The sequence below is a fragment of the Haemaphysalis longicornis genome, unplaced genomic scaffold (assembly GCF_048455015.1).
Source record: "Haemaphysalis longicornis isolate Haplotype H1 unplaced genomic scaffold, Haemaphysalis longicornis Haplotype H1 scaffold_33, whole genome shotgun sequence".
Lineage (NCBI taxonomy): Eukaryota > Metazoa > Arthropoda > Arachnida > Ixodida > Ixodidae > Haemaphysalis > Haemaphysalis longicornis.
The window spans coordinates 1,149,235-1,172,911 of NW_027526346.1; the positions used below are offsets into that span (position 1 = coordinate 1,149,235).

The 23,677-nt window shown below is 45.6% G+C and overlaps 1 protein-coding gene across 1 annotated transcript in view; it reads right to left on the minus strand.

The window, feature by feature from the left end:
• Positions 1-290: 290 nt before the first annotated feature.
• The window catches only part of LOC144177862 (uncharacterized), a 43,915-nt gene continuing 20,528 nt past the window's right edge, over positions 291-23,677 (minus strand). The window contains exons 5-8 of the mRNA XM_077705443.1: positions 13,913-14,043; positions 10,332-10,454; positions 3,646-3,932; positions 291-1,463 (exon numbers count right to left, since the gene is read on the minus strand). Coding sequence (XP_077561569.1) covers positions 1,139-1,463; positions 3,646-3,932; positions 10,332-10,454; positions 13,913-14,043 — 866 coding nt within the window. The 3' untranslated portion in view covers positions 291-1,138. The remainder of the gene's footprint in view (positions 1,464-3,645; positions 3,933-10,331; positions 10,455-13,912; positions 14,044-23,677) is intronic.

Consider the following 23,677-nt stretch of genomic DNA (forward strand, 5'->3'; position numbering starts at 1 on the left):
TTCACCACACCTATAGCTTGGCAAATTCAATTTCTATAATAATGGCTTTGTAACTGAAAGTTTTCTGCAGGCTTTGTAAGCGCGCAATTTTGTAAGGTGTCAAGCAAATCACCCTGTTTCCCACGTACCTTAAAGGTTCGGAAAGCAACCCAAATAATCAACAGCGCAGCCACGAGAAAATTTTATTTCACAATACTGTATGCTAGCCGTCCAAGAAGGACGGTTTCCAACACTAGCTGCGCTGTAGCCACGCTGCACAAATTCAACTGGGCGAGAGCTGCTGCCTCCACTGGGTGCGTTCACAATTCAATCTGCAACTTGGATTATGTTGAAACCTTTTATAACTGCCACGAATTGTTATTCATCACACTTGCATTCAATCTCGCTACAATTTTACTTAAGTATGACCTCACTAGAGACGACTTCTGTTTGGGTATTCGATTTTTTTTCATATTTTCATCATATCTGTATGACATCTTTTGCTTTGATCGGCAGACTACGGAATGGATATACATTGAGAATGTTTTCTTTAGGTTAGCAATTATCTAACTCTCCTCTATTTGCGTGAATAGTCCGAAGAACAAATGGCAGCCGCACTGTGAATAAAGAGGACACATCTGAGCCCTTGTGGTTAACAGGGTAAGGAGAAGCAAACTGAGGGTGGCGACCGCTGTGCGGCGTCTTCCTATGACCGGAGAACTCCATGCAAAGGAATAAGGTCAATGCCACAGGGGGGTCAATGTAAACGAGCCATGATCCATAGCGAAGGAAATAATATAGTTCATGTCAATAATGCAGCAAAAACAGTGGTTACACATGAAAGTACGGAAATTTGGGTAACCAATTTCAATCATGGAAAGTCTAATAATTGGAGGAGCATGTACGAGATTACAAAGCTTTTATATACCAGAAATTTGTGGTAAACGTACTAATTCTGCCGATTTGTAAGTAATCAATAATCTGACTTCAATACATCGATATGCAGCAATGCCTACTGAAACACTTAATCCGCACTACCGAAATGCCGAAACCGGGCCAAATTATAAGCATTGACGGAAGAGAAGAACGTTCGTTGCCCTAAAAGATCCAAAATCGCGTAATCGTCCATTCATGATGGGTGATCTGACAGCCCTTCCCATCATCGGGACGATGAACGGGCGGAGGGAGTGGTCGACCACTCCAGCAGTGCCGAATCGGGCAACAACGACGACTCGTCATCAGTGCGGATGCTCGAGGGAAGCGACGAGCGTCCAACGGGACTTGCGCGGCCACAAATTCGCCTCGACGAGGGAGCGCGAAGCTGCTTTGTGCGAGGCTTAGGCTGAGGAGGCACGAGTTCGCCCATGGCGGGACTTGAGCACCGGCGCTTGGCGAGAGGCCCAAGGCTGACTGGAAGCATGCGCCGGGGCGGAGGCTGTGGGGGCCGAAGGAGCATGCTGCTGCGGCCCTCGTCGCCGCTCGGTCTGCACAGACGCGCAGCAAGCGTTAGAAGTATGTTGACCACCACGGCCGGAGGGCCATGGGGGTGCGGTTAGCATTTACAAGTGAGCCCAATGCACCACATCCAAAAATATCTAAATGGAGAAATTTGAATTCGAAAAGCGCAATGCCAACGTGCAGTCAATTGCTTTAGAGAACAAATAATTTGTGTTTAACACAGACTTCGAAGTCTCACAAAGCGACGTTCACAGCTTCCAAGTGACCACGCCACACAAATGACTTAGGGCGAGCTTGCATGAGTTTGCACAACGTCGTTAATAGCGCTAGAGCAATCAATGAGAATTTGAAAAATCCCGGTCTGAACCGCTGTTTTTTTACAGAATTGCTCCTCAGAAACCAAGCCAACATTTCACACGTTCCCGTAAGCGATGGCATTATGTTATTCTTTGTATTCTTTTTGTAAATTGCAACAGATATTTCAGTAATTCCTGCTTGCAGAGGTGTTTATTTTATTGCCCAGTTTATTATTACCACACCAAAATGTCGCACTAAACTTTTCTCACTCCAGCTCCATAATTTGGAGCATAAATGTGTAGCTCACTACAGAAGCGACTTTGAATGGGGAAATCAAAGTTCTTTTTCGAAACTACATAAGGATATCAAGGATTTTTTTAACACCAAACTCTTCACATAAATATCACATGCGAATTGCGATAAAGCTCCCACTTACTTAATTCAAGGAAACACTGAAGCAACTATGGCCAATGCGCTCAATCGGAATACCCCATCTCATACTCACAGTGGGGAACTGCTTCATGTAGGGACGAAGTACTATCCACCGAATTGCCTCATCTGAAAAGGTTTGATGAAGTCATGCGTTCTTTCTGAATTCCGTCATTCGAGCGATCCGAATAGCGTCTGCAGATGGCTATACTGTGTTAGACATCCAGAAGCCGCAACAATGAATTAATTACAGTTCCTCTACAGTTCAGACGTTCCGGTAGTGTCAGGAAGCTGTAAGACAAAAGATCTGTCTCCAACACAATCTGTGAAGGTAGTTGCAATGCGAAGCTGTGAAAGGCACCCACAACGATTTCCCATACGACGCCACTTGAATTTACACACGTGGCTTACAAAGAACATCGGTTTCCCGGGGGCGGCGTCTGCTTAACCGAGTGACGGAACGCCGCAGCGACGGCAGAAAAAAAAAAACGAGGATGAGCGTCCGGCGAAGTGTGGGAAGGAAAGCGGCTCGCGCAGATATGACGTAATCTCTCCCACTGTCTCCCCTCACTTTTGTGTTATGCATGCGTCATCGTCAAGTAGGACTCTCCACTTTCCTGGACTATTTTAAGCTCGCCGCTAACCCAAGCCACATAAACAACATAAACAGCGTTATCATACGTCACGCTGTTTCCGATTCTTAGGAGGGCTTTGAATTCGTGCACGTGATCTAACCGCCCCCGTGCTCGTTGAGTACGTCGTCTGTCTCCCGTCTCTTCGTGTGGGCGTAGCTTAGTCGGTAAGACGATGGGCTGTCGCTCCGTTTTTCTATTCGGGTCCCGCTTCGATACTTCGTGGGGCCTGTAGTATGCCAATAGTAGCCTGGCAGTATTCTGATGACGCGGACACGAAAGTTTGGTTGGCTGGCTAGAGGTATACTTCTTGGTAGGAAGAAGAAAACACCACTATAACTCCGTCACGTGAAACGATCTCCCCTACCGTGGGGATTGCTCGAACGCCGTTATAGTAACCACCAATCTGTCAACTACCTGCGCTTCTTTATATACTGTGGTAACTGCTTGGACTTTAATAAAGCCTCCCTGAAAGCTCGAATTCGTTTTGTTTTTCTACGACGGTTCAGCGAAATTCATCATTTTACCCACAGTAACTCTTTTACGGGTCGGATCATATGCAATGTCAACATGCGCGACAACTCCTTTCTTCCCAACTTAGCGTGTTAGCTACCTTTTCTCTTTCTGCTGTTGTGAATATCTGTCTCCCAAACAATCTACGGAGTTTCTTTTAAGTTTAACTGGCAGCCAACCTAAGTGCACTGTGTCTGTAAGCCACAAATCCCAATATTACAGGGAGCGTGCCACAGCCTCTTCGTCTGAACATCGTACGGTGTCGTCAGGAATCACACTTAGGTTCTTAAAAATATTATCTGTTTTCTTGGGTTTGGGTGATGTTGCGAGAACTCACGATTGGCTCCTCGCTGATGGTGGACTCCTCACTAGGCTCGTGCTCTGATGCTGCACGTGCGCCATGTCCTGTAGCCGGAGAGGCGCCAAGCTTTCGTCGGATCCGGCCATCCCGGTGGTGCGGTGAGACACGAACATCTCCGAGGCGGCTGTGTGGGGGCGCCGCGGCGGCTCCAGTTGCTGAACGATCTGCTCGCAGATGTAGCGAGTCTCGTCCAGAAGCGTCGATCGACGACCCAGCATTGACGACCGCTCGCGCAGGTAGTGCTCGTTGCCTGCTATCAGCACCTAAAGCAAAGCCATGTCAGCTGATTGGTCTCCTCTTAAGAGAATTGTTTGGCCCGAAAGGCCTCTCCTCACAAGAAGCACCACTTCCCAAGAAATGAGTTGGACTGCCCTAAAAAGTGCTTGAAAATTTATGAGGTTTTCTAATCCTGATTTCTGCGCTCAAATAAATTTTAAGAGTGTAACAAAACGCAGCTCGTGTTTTCTTTTCGTGGTTCTTGTGTACAGTCGATATTTAATACAGACTCCTGGTGTTGACTGCGAAATGCCATTGCTGGTAGATATTGACAGTGGAAGCAATCCCACAATAAAAATAGAAGCACACTGCAATCGAGAGATGCTTATGGCAGTTTTGCGTCGGCAATCGGTAGTTCATATCGGGAGGGATGGCAGCCTTGTGCAGTGAAATAAAGGTACGGCTTGAAAGGGCTCCAAAGGGTAGTGAAATGAAATGGCAGAAGTGCTTTTACATATTTCTGAGGGGTAAGGGTTCATTCATAAAGCCTAGTTTATACAAAACATAAAATGTAATAAACGTGTGTTTTTTCATAGCCTTCGGACGAAGTTAAGGTACAATGTTTACTTTAGGCATTCACACCTGCTAATCAAACACGCACTAAATTTTCGATTATATCTGTTATACGATTATCGAAAATGCCAGCATTCACTATGCCCAACCGACACGTTTTCCTTGGCACTACACAGGCCCAAAAATGGCTCAACCGTTCAGAACGCACAAAACCACATATAGCAGACGGGGTCATAGTTTTAAGGCGACGCATGTGTGTCCTATGCCGTTGTAAGCCGGAACGCTCTGCAGGGAAGCAAACTTTATCTGACGATGATGATGAATGGCCGTGTGTGAAGTGAAAGAAAAGAGCGCTCATTGTGGCGGAAATTGATCATCGGTCCATCGAGTTATGAAGCCAGCGTCTCTCCGTCCGATTGCTTTATTTGGACATGGTCGAAGGGAACGCCAAGCAGCAGATACTGGTTCCCAACATACACCCCAAACCCAAACGCGAGGCCCACGGAGTGCACACACGAGAGTTGCTAAGGTTATTCCAGAATATTTGTACGTTCCTCCGGAATAGCAGGTAATCGCAGTCTGAGATTGTCCGAAAGAATCCATCGCGAGAAAGCTTCCCGTTCAACTATAGTCGTCGTTAGTCGGAAATGTACATAGTTTTGTTTGTTAGGAAACAAATGGACACTTCAAATGGCAATACAAGAATGCCAAAAACTTTGAAACTTTGAGAAAGGCGTCGATAATATTTTATCCCTAATGTTACTCCAAATTGTTCAAGTAGTCATTTGACTTTCTGACTATAATCACGCAGCCATCTTACAGGAGAAGTGACTGATACCTCCCTACTTATAGGGAAAGCCCGCTGGGGCACGCGATTTTGGTGCTTCCTGTCGTCGTCGCCGTAGTCCTGGTAACAAAAGGCGGGGACACGCAATTTCTGACTCCTCGCGCTAGAACGTAACGCGTACTAAAAGAACACACCGGCACACTCGTTTACCAACGCCTCGTGCTAGAACGCTTCATGGTTCAAGCAAAGTTGCATAGCTCTACCTCGCACAGGTTTCACCTCCAAAGTGCCAAGAATACACTTGTACACTGCATGCTTCGCCCCTCCCACGGTTTCACGTTACTGGAGATGGCCCAGGGTTTTTTTTTGCGTTGTCCGCCGCTCATTTCTCCTTCCCTAATCACCAGCGATCATCATACAGTTATCCTCTCAGCTGTTAAAATGTCTTCGGGGGCGCCGCCAGCAAGACACCTGTTTTTGGAATATCGAGCCTTCAACCCCTACTATGCACTACAAGAACGCAAAATGAACTTTACATTTTTTCCCAACAAAACAGTGAGACCGAAGGGCACCCCCCCGCAATCGCATTCTTCCAAAATCACTGGGCAATACAGAGTGAGCAAGATATATAGGGGCGCTGTTATGAAAGTTTTGTCAAGCACCTGCTGCGATTTTTAAAATGGGTGGCTTCATGCCAGTGCTCATGTATTCCCAAAACGTATCGCCTATCTCACAATGCATCTGCGAAGCTCTTAAACTTCGACATCTTCATGTTCTGTGCACACAACTTTTGCTATTTAAAATTAAATATAACTTAATTAATTTTTATTTATTGTTATTTTATTTATTTATTTATTTATTTATTTATTTATTTATTTATTTATTTATTTATTTATTTATTTATTTATTTATTTATTTATTTATTTATTTATTTATTTATTTATTTATTTAAAGTATAGCTTTCTTGCTCTACCAGCCAACGATTCTTGGCGTGCGGGACAACAAACTCCCGACGCGGCAAGGTAGGAGGCGGAAGGGGCGAGGGTTTCATTTCCGGAGCCCACTGTAGATAGCGCGGCTAATTGACCCAGCATTCGCCGTGCGGAAGTGTTCGCATGGCGCCACCGGCATCTGCGCTACGGCTTTGTCGTCTGCTTTAGCGACGGTGGTTTTGGGCCTCTTTGGGCGCTGCTTCGCATCCATTGCGCGATGTCTTCACACGGCTTGATTAACTTGTTCGAAAGCACCCCCAGGGTAACCCGCACCCGACGGAACTAAGTGGTCGTACGGCAAACATATCTTAAGGATTGGTTTGCAGGGTGGGAAAACAAAATGTAGAAACCACATATACACATCTGGCCGATAGAGAAAGGCTACCTTTAGTGCACTGCTTGCCACGAATGGGACTCCGTTTTCTAAATTGGTGAATACCAATTCGGTTGTGTTTTAAGAGGTAGTACAAAAGCTGAAAGTAGCAACTGATCTTGATAAGTAGCGATTATAAACATTCCCTCAGCTTTCTCGCAATTCTCCAACTTACTAAACTAACTACTTTAATTCGCTATAAATAAGGATCACTATTCTCACCTGCCAAATTTTTTCGGTGTCTGAGCTGTATCGCGCTGTGGTGTAGCCCCAAGCTAGCGCATCACGATGGCTTGGTTCCGCTGTCTCACCCTTCGAAAGGCGCTTCTCTCCGTTTTTCTTTCTCCCGACTCACGTCAGGGTCAGAAAGTCTACGATGCCTCCGCAACGCACCCAGGATAGGAAGAATTCACACTGTTAGTACTGGTTTGGCGCAAGAAGAAAAGACCAGAGCTGGTTATGTGATTTCGGCTTGTTTCGAAATTGCCATGAAAGGTTTCGGCCTGTAGTTATACACTTTCCAAACGGCCTAGTAGCTGCTTATATCAAAGTATTACGGGTTCGGTGCAGGTTCGGTCCAAAGCGCAGTAGAGTTCAGAAAAGTGCACGACCCTTTTAATTTTAAAAGCACAATTTGACCTTTTTGTCCCAAAGCTCTCGTTGTAACGCATTGTGCATTTATTACCCTACATCTATTCATCGCTATGCCTCACATATGAGTGATATATTCTCGCTAGCGAAAAACTCTAAATACATCTGAGGCTTTCTGGGTGGTTCTGGATGCTAAAGCGCCTAACATTTTGTTTCTCTTGACGTTGTCGAAGGGCTTTGCTGTATTGCCGCTGGAGAAGAATTGTTTTAGTACCCGTCTTAACGTTTTCGAATGATTTCGATCAGCCTCCTGCGCGTTGCGAGGCTGGTCATTCATGCTGCCGAGTAATGGGAGTGTTGAAAACTACAGTGAATCTGATGCCAGTTCTTCCCTTTCCTCCATCTCATGTATAGCGCCGGGAATGACGATCTCTGACTCTGCGAAGTTTGTGGAACGTCTCGTGAAGAAGCCGTTCGTCTGACGGCAGTACATGCACTGCACTCAGAAAGCTTCTCGACAGCATCGTAGAAAAATTACTTGATTGGTTCAATGACGTTGGGCTTAATTCTGTTATACCACCGGAACGGAAGGAGTTTCGGGTGATACCAATTCTTACGCCTGGCAAGCAACCAGACAAGTTGAACAACCTGCGCGCCATCTCACTAACTTAAAATGTCTTTTCAATTATGGAGCGCATTGCTCTTAACAGAATTCAACGGCGCCTGGAGACTACAAACCAGCTTGGGAACACGGAAACTCCGTTTTGCCCTGGCCTCTGCGCACAAGACAGCGTGCTTCCCTCCCCTCAACGTCGGAATAAGCTCGGGCGTCGGTTGCCCCAATATTATCGTACCAATTAATGTAAAGAAAGCTTTTGATTTCGTTCCTCAAATTTTTCGTTGAATTAGCCCGACGTCGAGGCTTATCACGAAAGACGGTTCAGTTCATACACTCTTTCTTGAAAGAGCGAATCGTCCGCGTCAAAGTGGGCCGGGTCATTGGAGAGAAAACAGAAGACCGACTGGGTGTGCCTCAAATACCAGCGCTGTCTCCAATACTTTTAATTTTTTGTCTTTGCGGACCTTCCACTAACGCTGGACCATATTTAAGGCATATATTACACCATATACGCAGAGGACATCACGATATGGTCAATGGATGGCTCGCTGAGCGAACAAGAAAAAGTTATGAAGGAAGGACTGGACACATTCACTGAAATTGTGCAGTCAGTGGTTATCCCACCTTCTCCAGAAAAAAGTGCCTTCGTAGCGGTGGCCAATAGCCGCCTTCGCAAGTAGCATGAGAAGGGCAACGGCAACCTTTGGATGACCGTAGCGAGACTGCAGGCGAAAAAATTGTTCTTGTTTTCGACCTCCGTGTTGAAAGATGGCGTATGCGAACATGGAGGTCGCAACTTCTATGCACGTGGAAGGGCTCAACCAACCTATTTAAACGCGTCACGTCTAAATAGTAGGGAACTGACCACAGCTCTCTGCATACACTTGTTAATAGTCTATTGGTTTCCAGAGCAATGTACCGGATCAACTATTCTTACCTCACAAAGAAAAACTGGACGAACACTGAAATTCGGCGTCGTTATAGGGTTGCCACAATTTAGAGCCATACGCGGTCTATACGCACAAGTGCAAGCCAATAAACATGGCGACATGGCCGAAGACAGATGGATTGGACAATTTCAGCACCTAGACAGCACCAATGCGGGCAGGAAACCTCTTCTCAGAGCAAGCGCTTGGAGCTTCTCGGATGAACTGCCGGTTGTGCCTTGGGATGACCTTTTGGGAAGACACGGCCTTTACGCTTAGTACGGCGCAATATTTATTTGGGTGGGGTACCTGTACAAACCTCTCAACTGCCGCAAATGTGGTACCGGGGCCCCTGTGCAGTGCACGAAATCTCCTCCGAAGACAACCTCTCATGAAATATGGAATTATTCTGGCACACTATCGTCAAGACAAAAGAATATTCCCGGCTCCACGTCCCAAGTTACCCAAACAGGAAGCCACCGGCCTCCGAAGAATACAAATTCCTGTTCTCATCGCACCTTTGTTCCTTCGAAGAATACAAACTCCTGTCCTCATCGCACCCTTATTTATGGCATCTACCCCACCCTATACCAGACCACCTATAATTTTTGTTCCTTATCCGGCGATCTATACCATTATGTAAGGCGGTGCAAAGCAACCCCAGGCATACCACCCAACCCTAATCCCTCTTAGGAACACTAGGTGGCCTGCCTGAAAAGTCCTGACATTTCGACCCAGCGCATACTTTTGAAAGGTGCCTGGACAGCCAGCCAAAGCCAGGACATCCCCAACTGGGGACGCACCGGGCGGGTGCCCTAACAGCAGCAGCGGCGTTTGTGAAATAAACATTTATTTCTCCTAGACCTGTGGGAATATTAGACACTGACGGTTTGTAGACAACGCTGGCTAAACGCACTTGACCCGCTATTACTGGCATAATAGGAACTTTGGGTCAATCCACTCGAGCCCCAGTTCACAGGAAACACCTGCTTGACACTCTCCGATTTTCACCATTATAGGTCGAATTGAGGACTGCTCCCACTGGTCTGTTCCTCTTATGCCCCGCCTTACTTCCCATCCTATTCCCGACCCTTGACGGAGGCCTCGGGTCATATCAGGGAGACTTCGCTCTCTATTTTGTTTACAATAAACCAGTGTTCATTGAGTCATTCATTCTGGTGTCCAGGGTTTGACGCAAACCCGTCTTCTCGGAATACATATTGAAGTTAAAAGGAGGCACCGACCCAAAGACACTGTTAAATACTTTAAAAACTTTAAAACAACAACAAACAAGACGTTTCGGCTTAGCTACGGAAGCCTTGTTCAATGTGAACAAGGCTTCAATAGCGAAGCCGAAACGTCTTTGATGTTGTTTTAAAGTTCTCAAATTTTTTAACATCTTTTTGTCGGTGTCTCTCCTTTACATCATTCATTATCTCTAATAGACACGCGATGCCAGGACCTAAATTCTTTGTTTCCATCTTTTTCTCGGTTGCAATCAGTGCTGGCATCCCGCATAAAATCCCGTCTTTTGCCACTTAGCAGCCAAAAGCCGCACACATCCCCCGTTGAGCGGTTGTCTTACCTTCAACAGTTGTGCTTCGCGGTCAGCTTCGGCCTTCGTGGAGCGTATGTCGCCGTCTCCGGTCGTTGCCGGGCTGACGCACGTGTAGTCGTCGGTTTGCGCCGCAGAGGAGCGGCGTGTCGTCTGCACATGAAAATCCAGCATCGGCAAAGTTGGGGGAAAAGTACCGCACGAATATTGTGCTGCCGCAGCGTCTCTTCTAGTAGGGCATAGGAAAACACAATCTCTATTTTATGTTCTACAAAAATAGTTGTTTTAAAGATTATATCAAGGCAACTAATATCCATATAGTACCAGAAAAAAAGCATCGTCACTGTAATAAAAGCTCGCATACAGTTATTGCACCTAATTTAAAAATTTGTTCTTGTTCTTTGATCACCAGCTAATAAAATGTTTATCCCAGCCATGTAGTTTTGCCCTGAAGTGTTCCTTTGATACCGGAAAGCATAACGTACGATTCCGGGTAGTTTTTAAGGCATTCTACGCAAGAGTACCCTAGTGAACTGCTCCAGGATTGCTCGATGCGTTGATGCCACCTAAGGAATACCTTTACTCTCCAGTGGGCCACAGCAAAATTATCCTCATACACTTGATGCTAACTGTGCCAAGCGCCAAATTTTGAGCTTGCTGCTTTTTTGTCTCATGTAACGGGTTGGCCATGCGAGAACGAATGAAATTATAAATTTATGTATGCCTTGGATTGTTTATATTTGGTTTAGCTTCAAAAAATATTGTTTATTTTGAAAAAAGTGATCGAATTTCGTATAACGTATTTTTTTTATATACGCGCATTTGCTGGAATTTACACCCAATGAACGGTACTCAAGATGTTTCCGTCAGGAGGCGAACCTGACCAGCCTCGCTAGCTCAATGAGAGCAGAATTCCAAGGAGGTAAAAGTTATATTTGCATGCACGCTTGCTTGTGTCAAGTACAGAACAAGCGCGAATCCTCGCTTGGGTAGCCGTTCATCTACAATGAAGTTCCAGGGCACACAGAGTGACCAGGAGGCTCTATAATTGACTCGTAAATATTTGCATTTATGCGCAGACGGTTGATATATAGGTTTTCATCCCAGTGCAACTGGTGATCGTCGTTGTCATCACTGCCTTGTCACTGAAACATGCAGCGGGGGCACAGGGGTTAGCTTGCAGTGGTCAAATTCTAAAGCTTGGGATTGGGCTAGTTGGTTTGTACAGCGCTTGTACTGCGCTTGTACTGTCTTTTCGTCCGTTAGTCCTCGTCTTTGCGCTGTTTTTTCCCCTGAGATGTCAAATTCTACCCACTACATCTCCTCTCCGTGCAACGAAGATACAGGATACAGATCACTACCATGAAAAGAGCACCGAAAAATATTACTTTCACATTGATTCTGCATACTCGCACATATAAACGCAATACATATGTATTGCAAGTGTGTGTAACTTATTTGTATGTTTTACTATTGTATACTTTTCTTACGGGCCCCCAAAATCCACCCCGCTGAACTCAGGGCGCCATTTATCCAAGCAACCACCGCCGCTGAATGGGGCGTCGACCCTTGGGAATGCAGAGCCCGTGTGGTGCCTATTGCTTTATTGCATCATAAAAGAAACGCTCAGCAGCTACTAAAGAACCTACAACTGCCTTAGATTGCAGAGCTCTCTCTGAATGTGAAGAAATGAAACCGTATCGTTCATGACAATCACAATGCATGCCACTGGGTGAGACATGTGTAGCGGAGTTTTCCGAAGGCTAAAATGGAACAGTGGATCTTTTGCTTGGTTTGTGGGTGTGAGCGCGCGTATCGGCATTCTGCGTTCAAAATTGCAGCACGCGTTCAGGAGAGGAAGCCATGGAGGCCTACAGTTGAGAAAATGGGTCGAGTGTCACAACAGTCTAAGGAGCTGGCAAGCAGATAAGAAGCTGGAAGCGATAGCCTTGTGAGCGGACACGTCAGTAATCTGCCCATCTGGCACGCAGGTATACAGGACAATGTAAGTTTACTGAGTACAGCACGCCACCTACGGCAAAAACAAAATCGACATGTATATGTATGAACATGAGGTGCTGATTCCGCAGGGTCCAATTCGAATCGTACAGCCACCTGCTGCCTCCTGCTTCCCTCATGCAAGCTTTCCACAAACTATGCGCACTATTTGGCCGTTTACATTACTCTTCGCAAAAACGAAAACGCCCTGCGCAGTTGACTAGAACAGTCGACCGAGCAATTTTAAAACACTTCTTATTTAAACAGAGTTCCCATATACACCATAGAAGTTATACCGAGGAATTTATACCAGAATTTCTGATCTGACCTTAAATTCAGAAGCCCTCATTTACAGTATACACAAAATAATTGGAAAATATGCTTTGTGCAGTTCTTCAGCCTCAACACGGCAGTTTGATTTAATAGCCCAATTATAAAGAGATCCTAGCGACATGCTTCACGTCATTGATGTGTTGTTGAAGGCTTGCTAACAAAAATATGTTGTTTGCTTTGGTTTTCGTGATTTTATTTTATGCTAAATACGGTACGCAGTCCTGTTTTAGCGCAGGTGCAGCATAGCGTGAAACTCAGCCATAAACCCTCAACCATTGCAGAAATAGATATTCAGAAATATTATTCAGCTCTTTCATTGCTCTCAGGAGCACCGTATGTATAGTTGAAAATCTCGCAGGACAGTCACAACGCTGGTAAGGCCATTGGCGAATACATGTAGAAATGTCAATTTACAATGCAACATTTTCTGTAGTTTTTGTTCATTTAGTCAGTCAAGCATTTCGACAAGTGAAGAGAGAAACAACGCGCGTAAAAGTAGTCCAAAAAATGCCTGCTACTGCCCGACCTGCCATTCCATGGCGCTTGGGGCGGGGACTGAGGACAGGGGTGATGTGCCCATTGACGCAGACTGGGGAGTATCACCGGTGGAACTTTGAACCAGCCAGCTCTGCAAATACAAAAAGCAAGCCAAGTGATTTTCGGAGGGTTCCCATCACGCGAGTTGAAAATATTTTCTTCAAATTTGATTTCTCCACTTCGATGTTTTGGTGCACCACGTGCTGCAGTATCGAAATCCATATATACCTGGGAATATTTTGCTGCACCACGCGCTGCAGTATCGAAATCCATATATACCGGGGATTAGTGAGACTCATAATATTTAAGTGGTTTCCGCATACCGCCGCCGGGTTCCTTAGCCGGATCTACGATATAATTAGGCACTCTGACGACTGTAGAACACAATTAAGCCTTGCATATAACACCTGTTTCGAATATTTTCCCAATTTAGGTGCATCCCATTTCATTAGGGCGGTGCCTGTGGCAGCGAAGCTAACACTGTGAGAAATATATTCTCTTCCCATTTTGACTCTCTGTACTATTGCATCACGCACTACCCACAACGGGGAAAATACAAGTTTTTTATCACGATTTTGCATCCGCGGTTGTGAATTATTACTCGTAGTTGAAGTTCGGTGTAAGAAATGGGCACGATCCAAACCTGAGTCTTGAGCACAAATTTCCAAAAAATTGCGTAGCTCCCAACTTGAATCATGAACATATACGAGTGGAAAACTCCTTACGACTCTGGTCATACTCGCCTCAGCTCCGGACTGCGATGGCAGGCGGGGGCTGGCAGCTACCACCGCTGGCATGTCCCAAACTATGCCCAGCGTTGTTCGCACCGACACCTCGTAGTCCAGTCCGATGGACAAGGATCTCACGCTGGACTCTGTGAGAGTGCACACTATTAATACAAGAGCGACAATTTAAAGCAATCTACAATTGATCGATGTGCGTGTTCGGTGGAAGGTAGACTCCTGATGACTTAACGTCTCGTGAATGTCATGCTCGTCATAAGGGACATAATCACTGCTTTATGTAAGAAACGTTTTGTAATACTCCCCTCTGAGTACACCCTAGCGCGACTGTCCGTGGAAAGAAACATCTTATGATTTGCAAACGCGTGTAATACACAATAGCGCACACATTTTAGCTGGAATCACTTCTGCAAAGTAAATAAATTTCTTTAATTTATAGACGCATGTTACGGTGAGCATCGTGTGAGTGTGCGTGCGCGCGCCCGTCCACAGTATACTGAGTGTTGAGTAAGAAAAATGTGGTTGTGATGTCACTAATTCGTATTCGACGTACATTTTCGTAAACACTCCTGAGAAAACGTGTGTGCCATCCCCCGTGTAAAGGTCCGGCGCTGTTTAACCACGTTACAGGATTGACGGGCAGAGAAACCGTCGAGAGTGCGTTGGTTTTGCATTTGCGAGTGCATCTACTTCCATTTGTTTCTGCTCCCGGTTTAACAGGTCAGAGGGCAATGTGGCCACAGCTGTGGAAATTTCTTCGAAGACGCAATGTTGATGAGAGTGTGCGCAGGGGATTAGGTTTTCTTTCAGGCCGCGTGTGTCTTAATCAAAGCCTCCTGACGCTGAGACAAGAAATGAAACTTTTTCCACATTCAAATCAAGTCAAAAGAAGTCTCGCTCGCAGCAGAGCGAGCATTCAGTGAGCTTTTGAAGCACGCGTGAAGCTATAAAGGCTGGGCCGGCCAGGGCAGAACCGGCCAAAGCGTCAAATGGTAAGCACCAGGCGCACGTTTCTTAGAAACGTGCGTACTCTCGAGAAGCAGACATGTTACTCTTAGTGGCGAAGTGAACAGCAACAAGAGCGAGCTCGTCTGTGCCACGCCGATGCTGCAGCCCGGGAACAATTATTGAACCTTAAGGACTAGCACACAGGCCAACTCCGGCCGCAACTTACACAATCCCCTCTTAAGGATCTCTACGAAGTTCGCGGTGAAATTTAGTTAAAGACAAGCTTTGTATGCCTGAATGACGGCATTCGATGTCGCTATATACCGCGTTGCAGGAAATGCAACTTTACACGACGGGTTACACAAAACCCATTAAGCCCATCAAGCGACTCAAGACAAAACGCTTCCCCTGGTCGGAAGCGAAACTGGTCCACCGCGTTATGACGCCGATGTCTACCCAATTTAGCCATTCTGACACGGTCGAAACATTTTGGATATTAGACTTTACCAGAGGTTGCACGAGACACAGCTTCGCGTTTTAATCATCATTCTCTTCCAAAAAAGGCTTTGGTTTTTTAGCCTTTAGCTAAATCACCTGGTACGATTTATGGCATTTCTTGTAAACAGCTAGAATAAACCTTCAGATGCTAGCTGTGAAACGTTTCCACTGAACTTTATCATGGCTGCCCAAACCAGCGCAATGGTTATCGCTCTAAACGTCTTTAGACGTGTATCAACATGGTGTCTGATTTTTCACCCATTTAGGGCTACTGGGTGGCCCTAAGTGCCAACGCCCAATCGCCATAGCATGGCTAAGCTGCCATCCTTTGAGCTCAAAACCACCCACCCTTGCTTGTCGACGGGGCAACAGCGCAACGCGGAGCCTCGAACGAAATAGCCTCCAGTGACTGCGAGGGCGCCTCCTTCCGTGGCCAGGGAAGCGGGGGAGGAGGCCGCTCTTCCGACGATGGGTGCGCAACTTCGCCGGAGACTTCGGGGACTGCATGATATCGAACGCACTTGGTACATTCCATGCATTTCACCGTTACAGAACCGACGATCTGGTGCGGGAAAAGTGTGGCTGCAATAAAAATATTAAAATATAAAGGTGCACATCACCACGACACCTGAGAAAATCCAGGTAGTCGACCTGGTCGAGGCCCCTGTATCATCGCCGTTTTAGAGTTGATGCGTCCTTCTTGGATTTATACTTCATGCCTTCATTACAAACTCTACGTAGATGCTTGCGGCGTAAAAAGGCAAGTACCACATTTTGCTATGTCGCCGGCAAAGAAGCTGTTAGGCACCGGGTGACACAAGTGCACTCAGGATTCGTCACAAGGGCGTTTCCTTCCAAGCTGCTGGAAGCGGCACTTTGTAGGGCATTTCCAGAGGGATGAAAATGTGCCTGGCCAGAAACCACGTCAGCAAGGACAGTTTTACCACAACTGTTTAGAAACGATGTCTGTTTCACTGAGTAACGTCCGTTTTACAACACTGTAATCAAAATTAGCACGCTCCACGTAACCTAGCTATATCATTCCGTGCCTGCAAACGGATGACGTCAACTTTTTAACACGCATTTTTGATCAAGCGCTTTGAACCCCACATCGCTTCTTTGTGAAGTGTACAAATGCCGATCATTACTTCCGCAGATCTTCATTGGAGCGCTACGCAATGGAGGGCTACAAGGTGAAACTACTTTGTAATCTCTCAAACTCCGAAGAGATAAACTTTTTTTGTGGTCGGGAGCGCGGCTCCTGTACCACAGCCTATGCTTGAAAGCCGCTTAGCGCCGCTAAAGAAAGAGTAGTATTTATGAGGCTAGTACTGGTCACTGCCAGAGCGAAGTTTTCGACAGCTAGAAGTGCGCGCATCTCTTATTCGCCAAGAATTTCACAGGGAGAGACATGTTCACAGCGGAGATGTTAATGCTTGAGGTAGGTCTGGTTGGATATGCGAAAAAACGAAGCAAGTAGGCCCTCCTGGCAATGAAGGAGAGCGCGAAAGCAGCGCCGGTCAGCAAGCACCTGAGGGCACGCGAAAGCCTCGCGGCCTATAGCCTCTCAGCAGGGCTCAACAATTGTCGGGCCAAGCTTCCCGCAGCGTCCATAATTTCGACCTGCGTCGAGCGCTTTAGAGACAGATGGTATGTAAAGCGCTCGCATGGTTTTCACGTTGTGTATCGTCTGTCGGCGCTTTAAGTATGAAAAAACGTATTCAAACTTTTTAAAGAAAATTGACGAGGCAGTGAAAAAGGCTAAAGGGATTTAAGGAGAAGAAGGTGGAAGGGAGGCAGGATTGAGGGAACTTTCTTTGCATATCCCATTTCGCACACGCGAGTTTTCGCTATTTTAACATCTCTATTCGTGCCAAAGTGCTTTGACGGAAAAATGTATACGGCCTGAACTTAAAGAACGAAAATGGAAGTGCGCTGGGTCTTCCCGATTTTGTTATAGGACGCCCCCATTGCAAATCGCGGATGTCCCATGATGTCAACAACGCCAAAAATAGCCGACCAAGCCGTCGGTATGAGATGTTACCATTCGTCGCTAAATGATTTTGTCGTCTTGTTAATTCCATTGCCAATTCACCCGCGCGGTGGCTCAGTGGCTAAGGCGTTCCGCTGCTGAGCACAAGGTCGCGCGTTCGTTTCCCGGCCACGGCGGCCGCTTTTTTGATGGAGGCGAAAAGCAAAAACGCCCGTGTGTACGAGATTTCGGCGCACGTTAAAGATCCCCAGGGGGTCAATATTAATCAGGAGCCCTCCACTACGGCGCGCCTCATCGCCTGCGTTGAGTCGGCGCGTTAAACCCTACAATAAATCAAAATCCATTGCCTATTCGTCGTCCAATAGAGGCGAGTAGTCAGTTCACGTGGCCCGCCAACTAGCACCCAATGTTTAAAAAAGCCGACTTGCTCTTACCATATTGGCGCCGCACAGTGCACTTACATAAAAATACATATTTGGTCGAATAAGTGAACCACGTGCTTCATCATAGAAGTGTACATTCTTCGTAAATACAAAATATGTGGAACAAATTGGCGCACGTAGGTAGGCGAACAAAAGGAGACCATACGGGAACGGAACTTTCCTGTGCTTTCTATTTGTCATCGTCAACTTTCTTGCTTTACTCCGTTTCACAGCTGAGCACCAATTCGCCCAACAACATAATCAGATAAAAAAATATGAACTTTGCGACGGTAGCCTGACTTGGTTTTTTTACCGGTGGGCCGATTTTTTATTATAAGCAAACGCACTGATGCCAACCGGCACTGGGAAGCTCCTCGGGCATGAAAGGTGGCAACTGCTGCGTGCCGTGAATAAGGTGTTCTGGCGTGAAAGCAAGCATGTATATTTGCTGAAACAAAACAAAATGACCAGAAGCACGTGCTTGGGGTTGTTATTTTCAGCCACTTCCACAGCACCCCTAAATGCTTGCAGTTCTGTGTCAAGTCAGTAGCATGCCTTATTTGTACTCCTCCTTGTCGTCACTATATTTCCTATTATTTTTTAGCGCACGTTTCTGCTGGAGAAACTAAGACGACGGAAAAGATGTAGCGCAGAACAACAAAGACCCCGTGACACGCAGCCACTCTATGTCTGCTCACTAGTGTGAATAATAGGTTACCGCATGATGTGTCAGCTGCCGTCATTCGAGATGCGCGAGCAGCAGCACAGTGGGGTTCGCACTGCATACAAGAACGAACGCTGAACATACTACTTGAATGAAGAGCTGCCTATTCGCAGAGAGGGGGATACCACTGTAGACAACGTCGGCAAGTGGGCGATTGACAGAACGGCCATGTGCCACTACACCGTAACAACCAGTTGTGCAGCATCTCCGATCTCGGACACGAGTCATATGTACATCTCACAGTTCCGACAGCCAATAAAAATAAGGTCTCAATACTTCGCACTCAAGTGTAATTCTGGGCGCCACATTGTTGCTTCTAATCAAGATCTGCAGTACCCTCTTTCTAGTTTACTGTGATTCGGTTTTGCAAAGCTTGTCGGACACGGGAGTCATAGAGCAGACTTCTTATAAATGACGGCAAAACCTTTCCAACTGTGTGCAGGCCAAGAGAGTTTCACTGAGGTTTTTTCTGTTGGTTATAAAGCCTTCCTCCTCCAAGCAAAGCCACACTTACTGCGCAGACGACCTTCGCAAGTGCAGTTCACCGAGGGCAGGGTAGATGCAGTGGCCTCAGCGGCGGGCGGAGTGGACGGTTCCGACGGCACGGTAGACCCAGTGGCCTCAGCGGCGGCCGGAGTGGACGGTTCCGACGGCCGCGAACTACTGGTCTTGTCGGGCTCCACCACGCTTGAGTGATGTGCCTGGCAAAAAGAATTTTTTTAATTGCCTCCCGCGCAGAGCAATTGTCAATATGGAATGGCGATTGGTAAGCAGCCAAGCAAAACAGGCAGTCAATCCCTATGTCAATTGGTAGGCCTCATATATAGAGCCTACTTGTCGAAAACGTTCACCTTATACATCCAAAAACTACGAAACCCCATGTTAACAACGTTTGCAAAAATTTTCTTATCGTGTCTCTTCAGATAATTAAGCTATAACATGGCTATTATATTCTCTGAAAACTGAAAATTTTTCATTAACTTATTGTCCGTGGCAGACATAATTTTGGTATTATGCTGGGCGGTATGAAAAATCAGGAAATGGTAATTGTTCTACCAACAATACTCTGACAGCCATTACTTCAACTGATATATAATTTTTTGTGACAGTCACGTGCACTATAAACCCTGCTGCTTTATGTCATGCTAAAAATGGTGTTATCCCTCTTCTTGTGTAGGCGGACGTACCTAAACACTGGTTATTATCTGAAAATAGGAGTTTCCAGTTACCACGTTACTTTCACCACGAGGTTTCCAAAACTACGTTGCGGTTAACAAAAGTTAAACCAGTGCCCACCGCTGTTTCAATTCATTGCTTCAATAAGTAATGATGTTTTTTGGAAAAGGCTTCTTTTGAGCGCTTACGTCTATTGCAGGTGTGTAAAAGTGACTCCTTTTGTAATTATAGGGCATATATTCATGTCTTTCCGGCATGACACCCCTCTCAAAAAACCGGACGTGCTCTACCGGACGTGCTCTGAACTTTCCCAGGATGGGAAGCAGAAGGCTCTGTTGGACCTTCGCTTGCTCTGCTGCTGAACTTGCCGGTGAACTCTGCGGTTACGCTGATCCCAATTGTCAACTCCATTTGGGCAGCTTCCCACGAAGCTCGTTTCGCTTTCAAACCCCTAGCAACATTTTTATGCATGACATCAGAAATAAAATTTATTTTGTGCCACTCCTATCGCCTATTTTGTCTCCCTGGGCACGTATGGTGCTTGATGCATTCGGTGACCTGTAGTCGGCGAGAGTACGAAGGGTACTTGTCAAATCATCTCATTCGGCCTCTTCTGGTTTTCAGCCTTTACATAGGGTTCATGTGTACGCATGCACACTCAGAATTTGAGGGTATTTTTGTACCCTCAGTAGGTTGGACATAATACCTATTTCTACTACGCTGTGGTCTCGGCAACACCAAGCACCTCAAAAACTCTTGGCTGTAGAGTCACCATAAAGCTTTCCAGAAAAATATGCCAAAAAATATTCGCTAGTTTATGCACTCTTCATGGCAAATGATGTCGAAACCGCAAGCCACTGTTGCTATCTCTTTATTTTCTTGAATATATATTTCCCAAGGTAACATTCTAGTAGCTATTTCAGCCCTCACGAGTTCACCTGTTTCACATCAACTTCAAATTAACGTTCTGCATAGAGCATTTATTATGCTGCTAGTATGTGTGCGGTTAAGTCGGAAGACAGCCGTCTTTTATATATTCCACCCTTATTTGATTGGGCTGAATAGAGTTCCCGACTTTCCAGTCTTAAAGATTGTTTAAGGTCCTCTAGTTTTTAAGCAATCTGCGTTAGTTTCAGCATTACGCAAAATTTCCACCAACAAAATGTTCCATTTACAGAAATGCAAATGTTTCTCAAAGTCATACCTATGTCTTTCTTGGGCAATCTAAGTAGGTGATCTTTAATTTGTCCGTTAACGGCAGAGTAGATATTTAGGCAGACTTTGATATGCTCGCAGAGAAACCTTAAAGACCGCTTACGAATTTCGCAGCAAATAGCGTAATGCCATCAAATGGCTTTGCGCTGTGTTTTCTGTGCAGCTCAGTTTTCAACATTTAGTGTCCACCATCTCATATTTATTTGCGGCTTTTTTGAGCCTTGTTAACCACGATTGAAATCGGCTTGGTTCTGCGTTGTGGATTACACAGTATTCCTTTAAATCCGGCACCAGCAAGTCACCGGGAAGCAGTGCCTGAAAAATATCATTTTGTAATGCCGTTTTGTTATAAAAACGCTACCCAAAAAGCTGTGAACAGTCCTAACACGCATAAAAACATGACCCTTTTTTTGAAACGTAATAGTCCTAACAAAAAATCTAGCAATGGTGTATATAACGGCTGTATTGAACGAGCTTTGCTACGCAATAGTACCGTACATAAGCTCTGTTACAAAATATCGACCCTATATGCTATCTCTGCTAGTCTACTTCATGCACTTCGCAATGGCTGCTTGTTTAATACTAATAACCATTGATAATAACAAAATTCTACACCTTATTCTACATAATACCTATACTACTATTCCCACTCCCCCTTATGCTTAAAACGTTTTCGTAAATCCACATGCTGAGTTGTATATGCTCACATCAAAATGTATTATACCAAAATTATCGCTAAAATATTTCATTTTTGCTACAAGCCCGCCGTCTCTAGTTGAGGATTTTCGGCTACTAGGTATAAAAGCAAGAATTACAGACGTATTTGTAAGATAAGCAAGCATGTACGCGCTCTTTTCATGCATCCAGATTGCTTTTTTTTGCTCAATTTATTTGTGGTATGCGTGTTATATGTGCGTGTTGAATGTGCCTCTTCATCAGGGTGCGCGTTCATCGATCCACATGGCAACGATAGCTCCGCTGCCCACACCTCTACTGCAGGGTGTTCACAAGCACACCTTTTTTAATTCAAATTTAAAGGTGTGTGTGATGGAACAAGATTCTCATACACATTTGACCAAAAAGTGTGTCAGAAAGTGTAGTGTGGATACACTTGATTAATGTGCGCTTCTTACTAGGTCATGCATAACCAGTTAGTAAGGGCATATATCTGAGGGGAGGGCTATTGACTAAGACATTACTGCTGAAGGTAATGGCGCTTGCTACCTGCTTTAAATGGTAAACTTACTCGTTCCTCATTTACCACCTTCAATTACTGAGTACCTAGTAGATTGTCTGACCAGTAAGTGGTTAGTTTTCTGTTAGTAAATGCAACCATGTGTTTTAGAGTGTAGTAATACTATGATTACAACTAGCTATAGTGTCCCTTTGAGTCATTTAGAACAGAGTACGCATTTTTTGAACTAGGGGAATTTCAGAACGAAAAACACCCTAGACGAGGTTGTCTGGTCAGTTGCGTAGAACATTTTAGGTGAGTTCACCTTTTCAGCCCTGGACAGCCGCATTTGGCGCAAGCGCATCAGCGTCTTCACTTGAAGCCGATCTTTGATTTCATGCATGAACGGGTCTTCACTGCTCGAGTCCGTTTGCCTTTTAGCGGGTGGCCCACTGTACAAGGACCTGCGACGAATAACGCAACGACCTACTGAACACTAGCTCAACGAGACCAGCAAGGTTAAAATAATGGCGTATATTGCAGGGAATAAATGCATTTTGCGTATCTGTAAGGACCTCCTTACTCAAAGTATACGCTCGCGAGCACTCCCATTGCAGTTCTGGGTGAGCTTCTATGGAGAACAATGGTAAGTGTGAATGAGGCGCTTTGGGCATACTAAAATTGAAAAACCCCATGCACGGCTCATTCAGTTCAGCCAATTTTCGGCGTAGCACTTGTCTTAGATTTCCTACCTCCTCCACGCGTCTTTTCTAAAAGTTCTTTCGCACATATGATAATGTTCACAACATAGCATTTCTAGCCTACGACGGTCCTGCCAAGCGCCCGTTTTAGCTAATACGACCGTTTGCTAATGTGACCCCATAGCAAATGCTCTGAACATCATTGCATTTAACAGAACGAAAACACGAGATACATAGGCAAATTGGCGCCAGCAACCAAAACTTCGCGTTTCTTTTTGTAGTCTTAACAATTTTGTTCCCCAGCTGGTCAAGGTATCTGAAACAACCACCAACATTTCGTTTCTATGTAACCACTATCCTTTGTCTGGCCTGTCACGTGGGTATTTGACGTTGCACGTAACACCCCTCCTTTCATCTTATCAGCTGCTCATTCCTCGCGATGGTTTGCATCGCTGCAGAAACTAGACCAGCTTGCCGACACTCGAAAAAACCCAGTTCTGTGCCGAATTGAACGATGATACAAATGCTTGCAGTGGATGTGCTTGTCTCTTACATGAACGAAGAAGTCCCTCCACTGCCGCCAAGTTCGTAACGGTTGGTACTTCTGCTGATGCTTTTGCCAATTCTGCAGCCACGACGTCACTTCTACGAGGTACAAGCGGCACGCATGGTGTGGCAGCTACAGTAAAGTCGCATAGAAGTAAACTGACCCCTTTTTTTGTTACGGCTGCTAAAAACGCTGGGGCAGCCAGAAACACTGCCAGAGCCCAGGGGTTTCACACCGGCGAGTGGGAACTCTAGTCAGCAAGGGAATGAAGTTTCCTTGTCTCTTCTTCTCTAGTGGCACGTCATCTTGTTCACGCACACCGAATGTGAAAGCATTATTGCTTGCCTTGGCGGTACTTATTAATGAC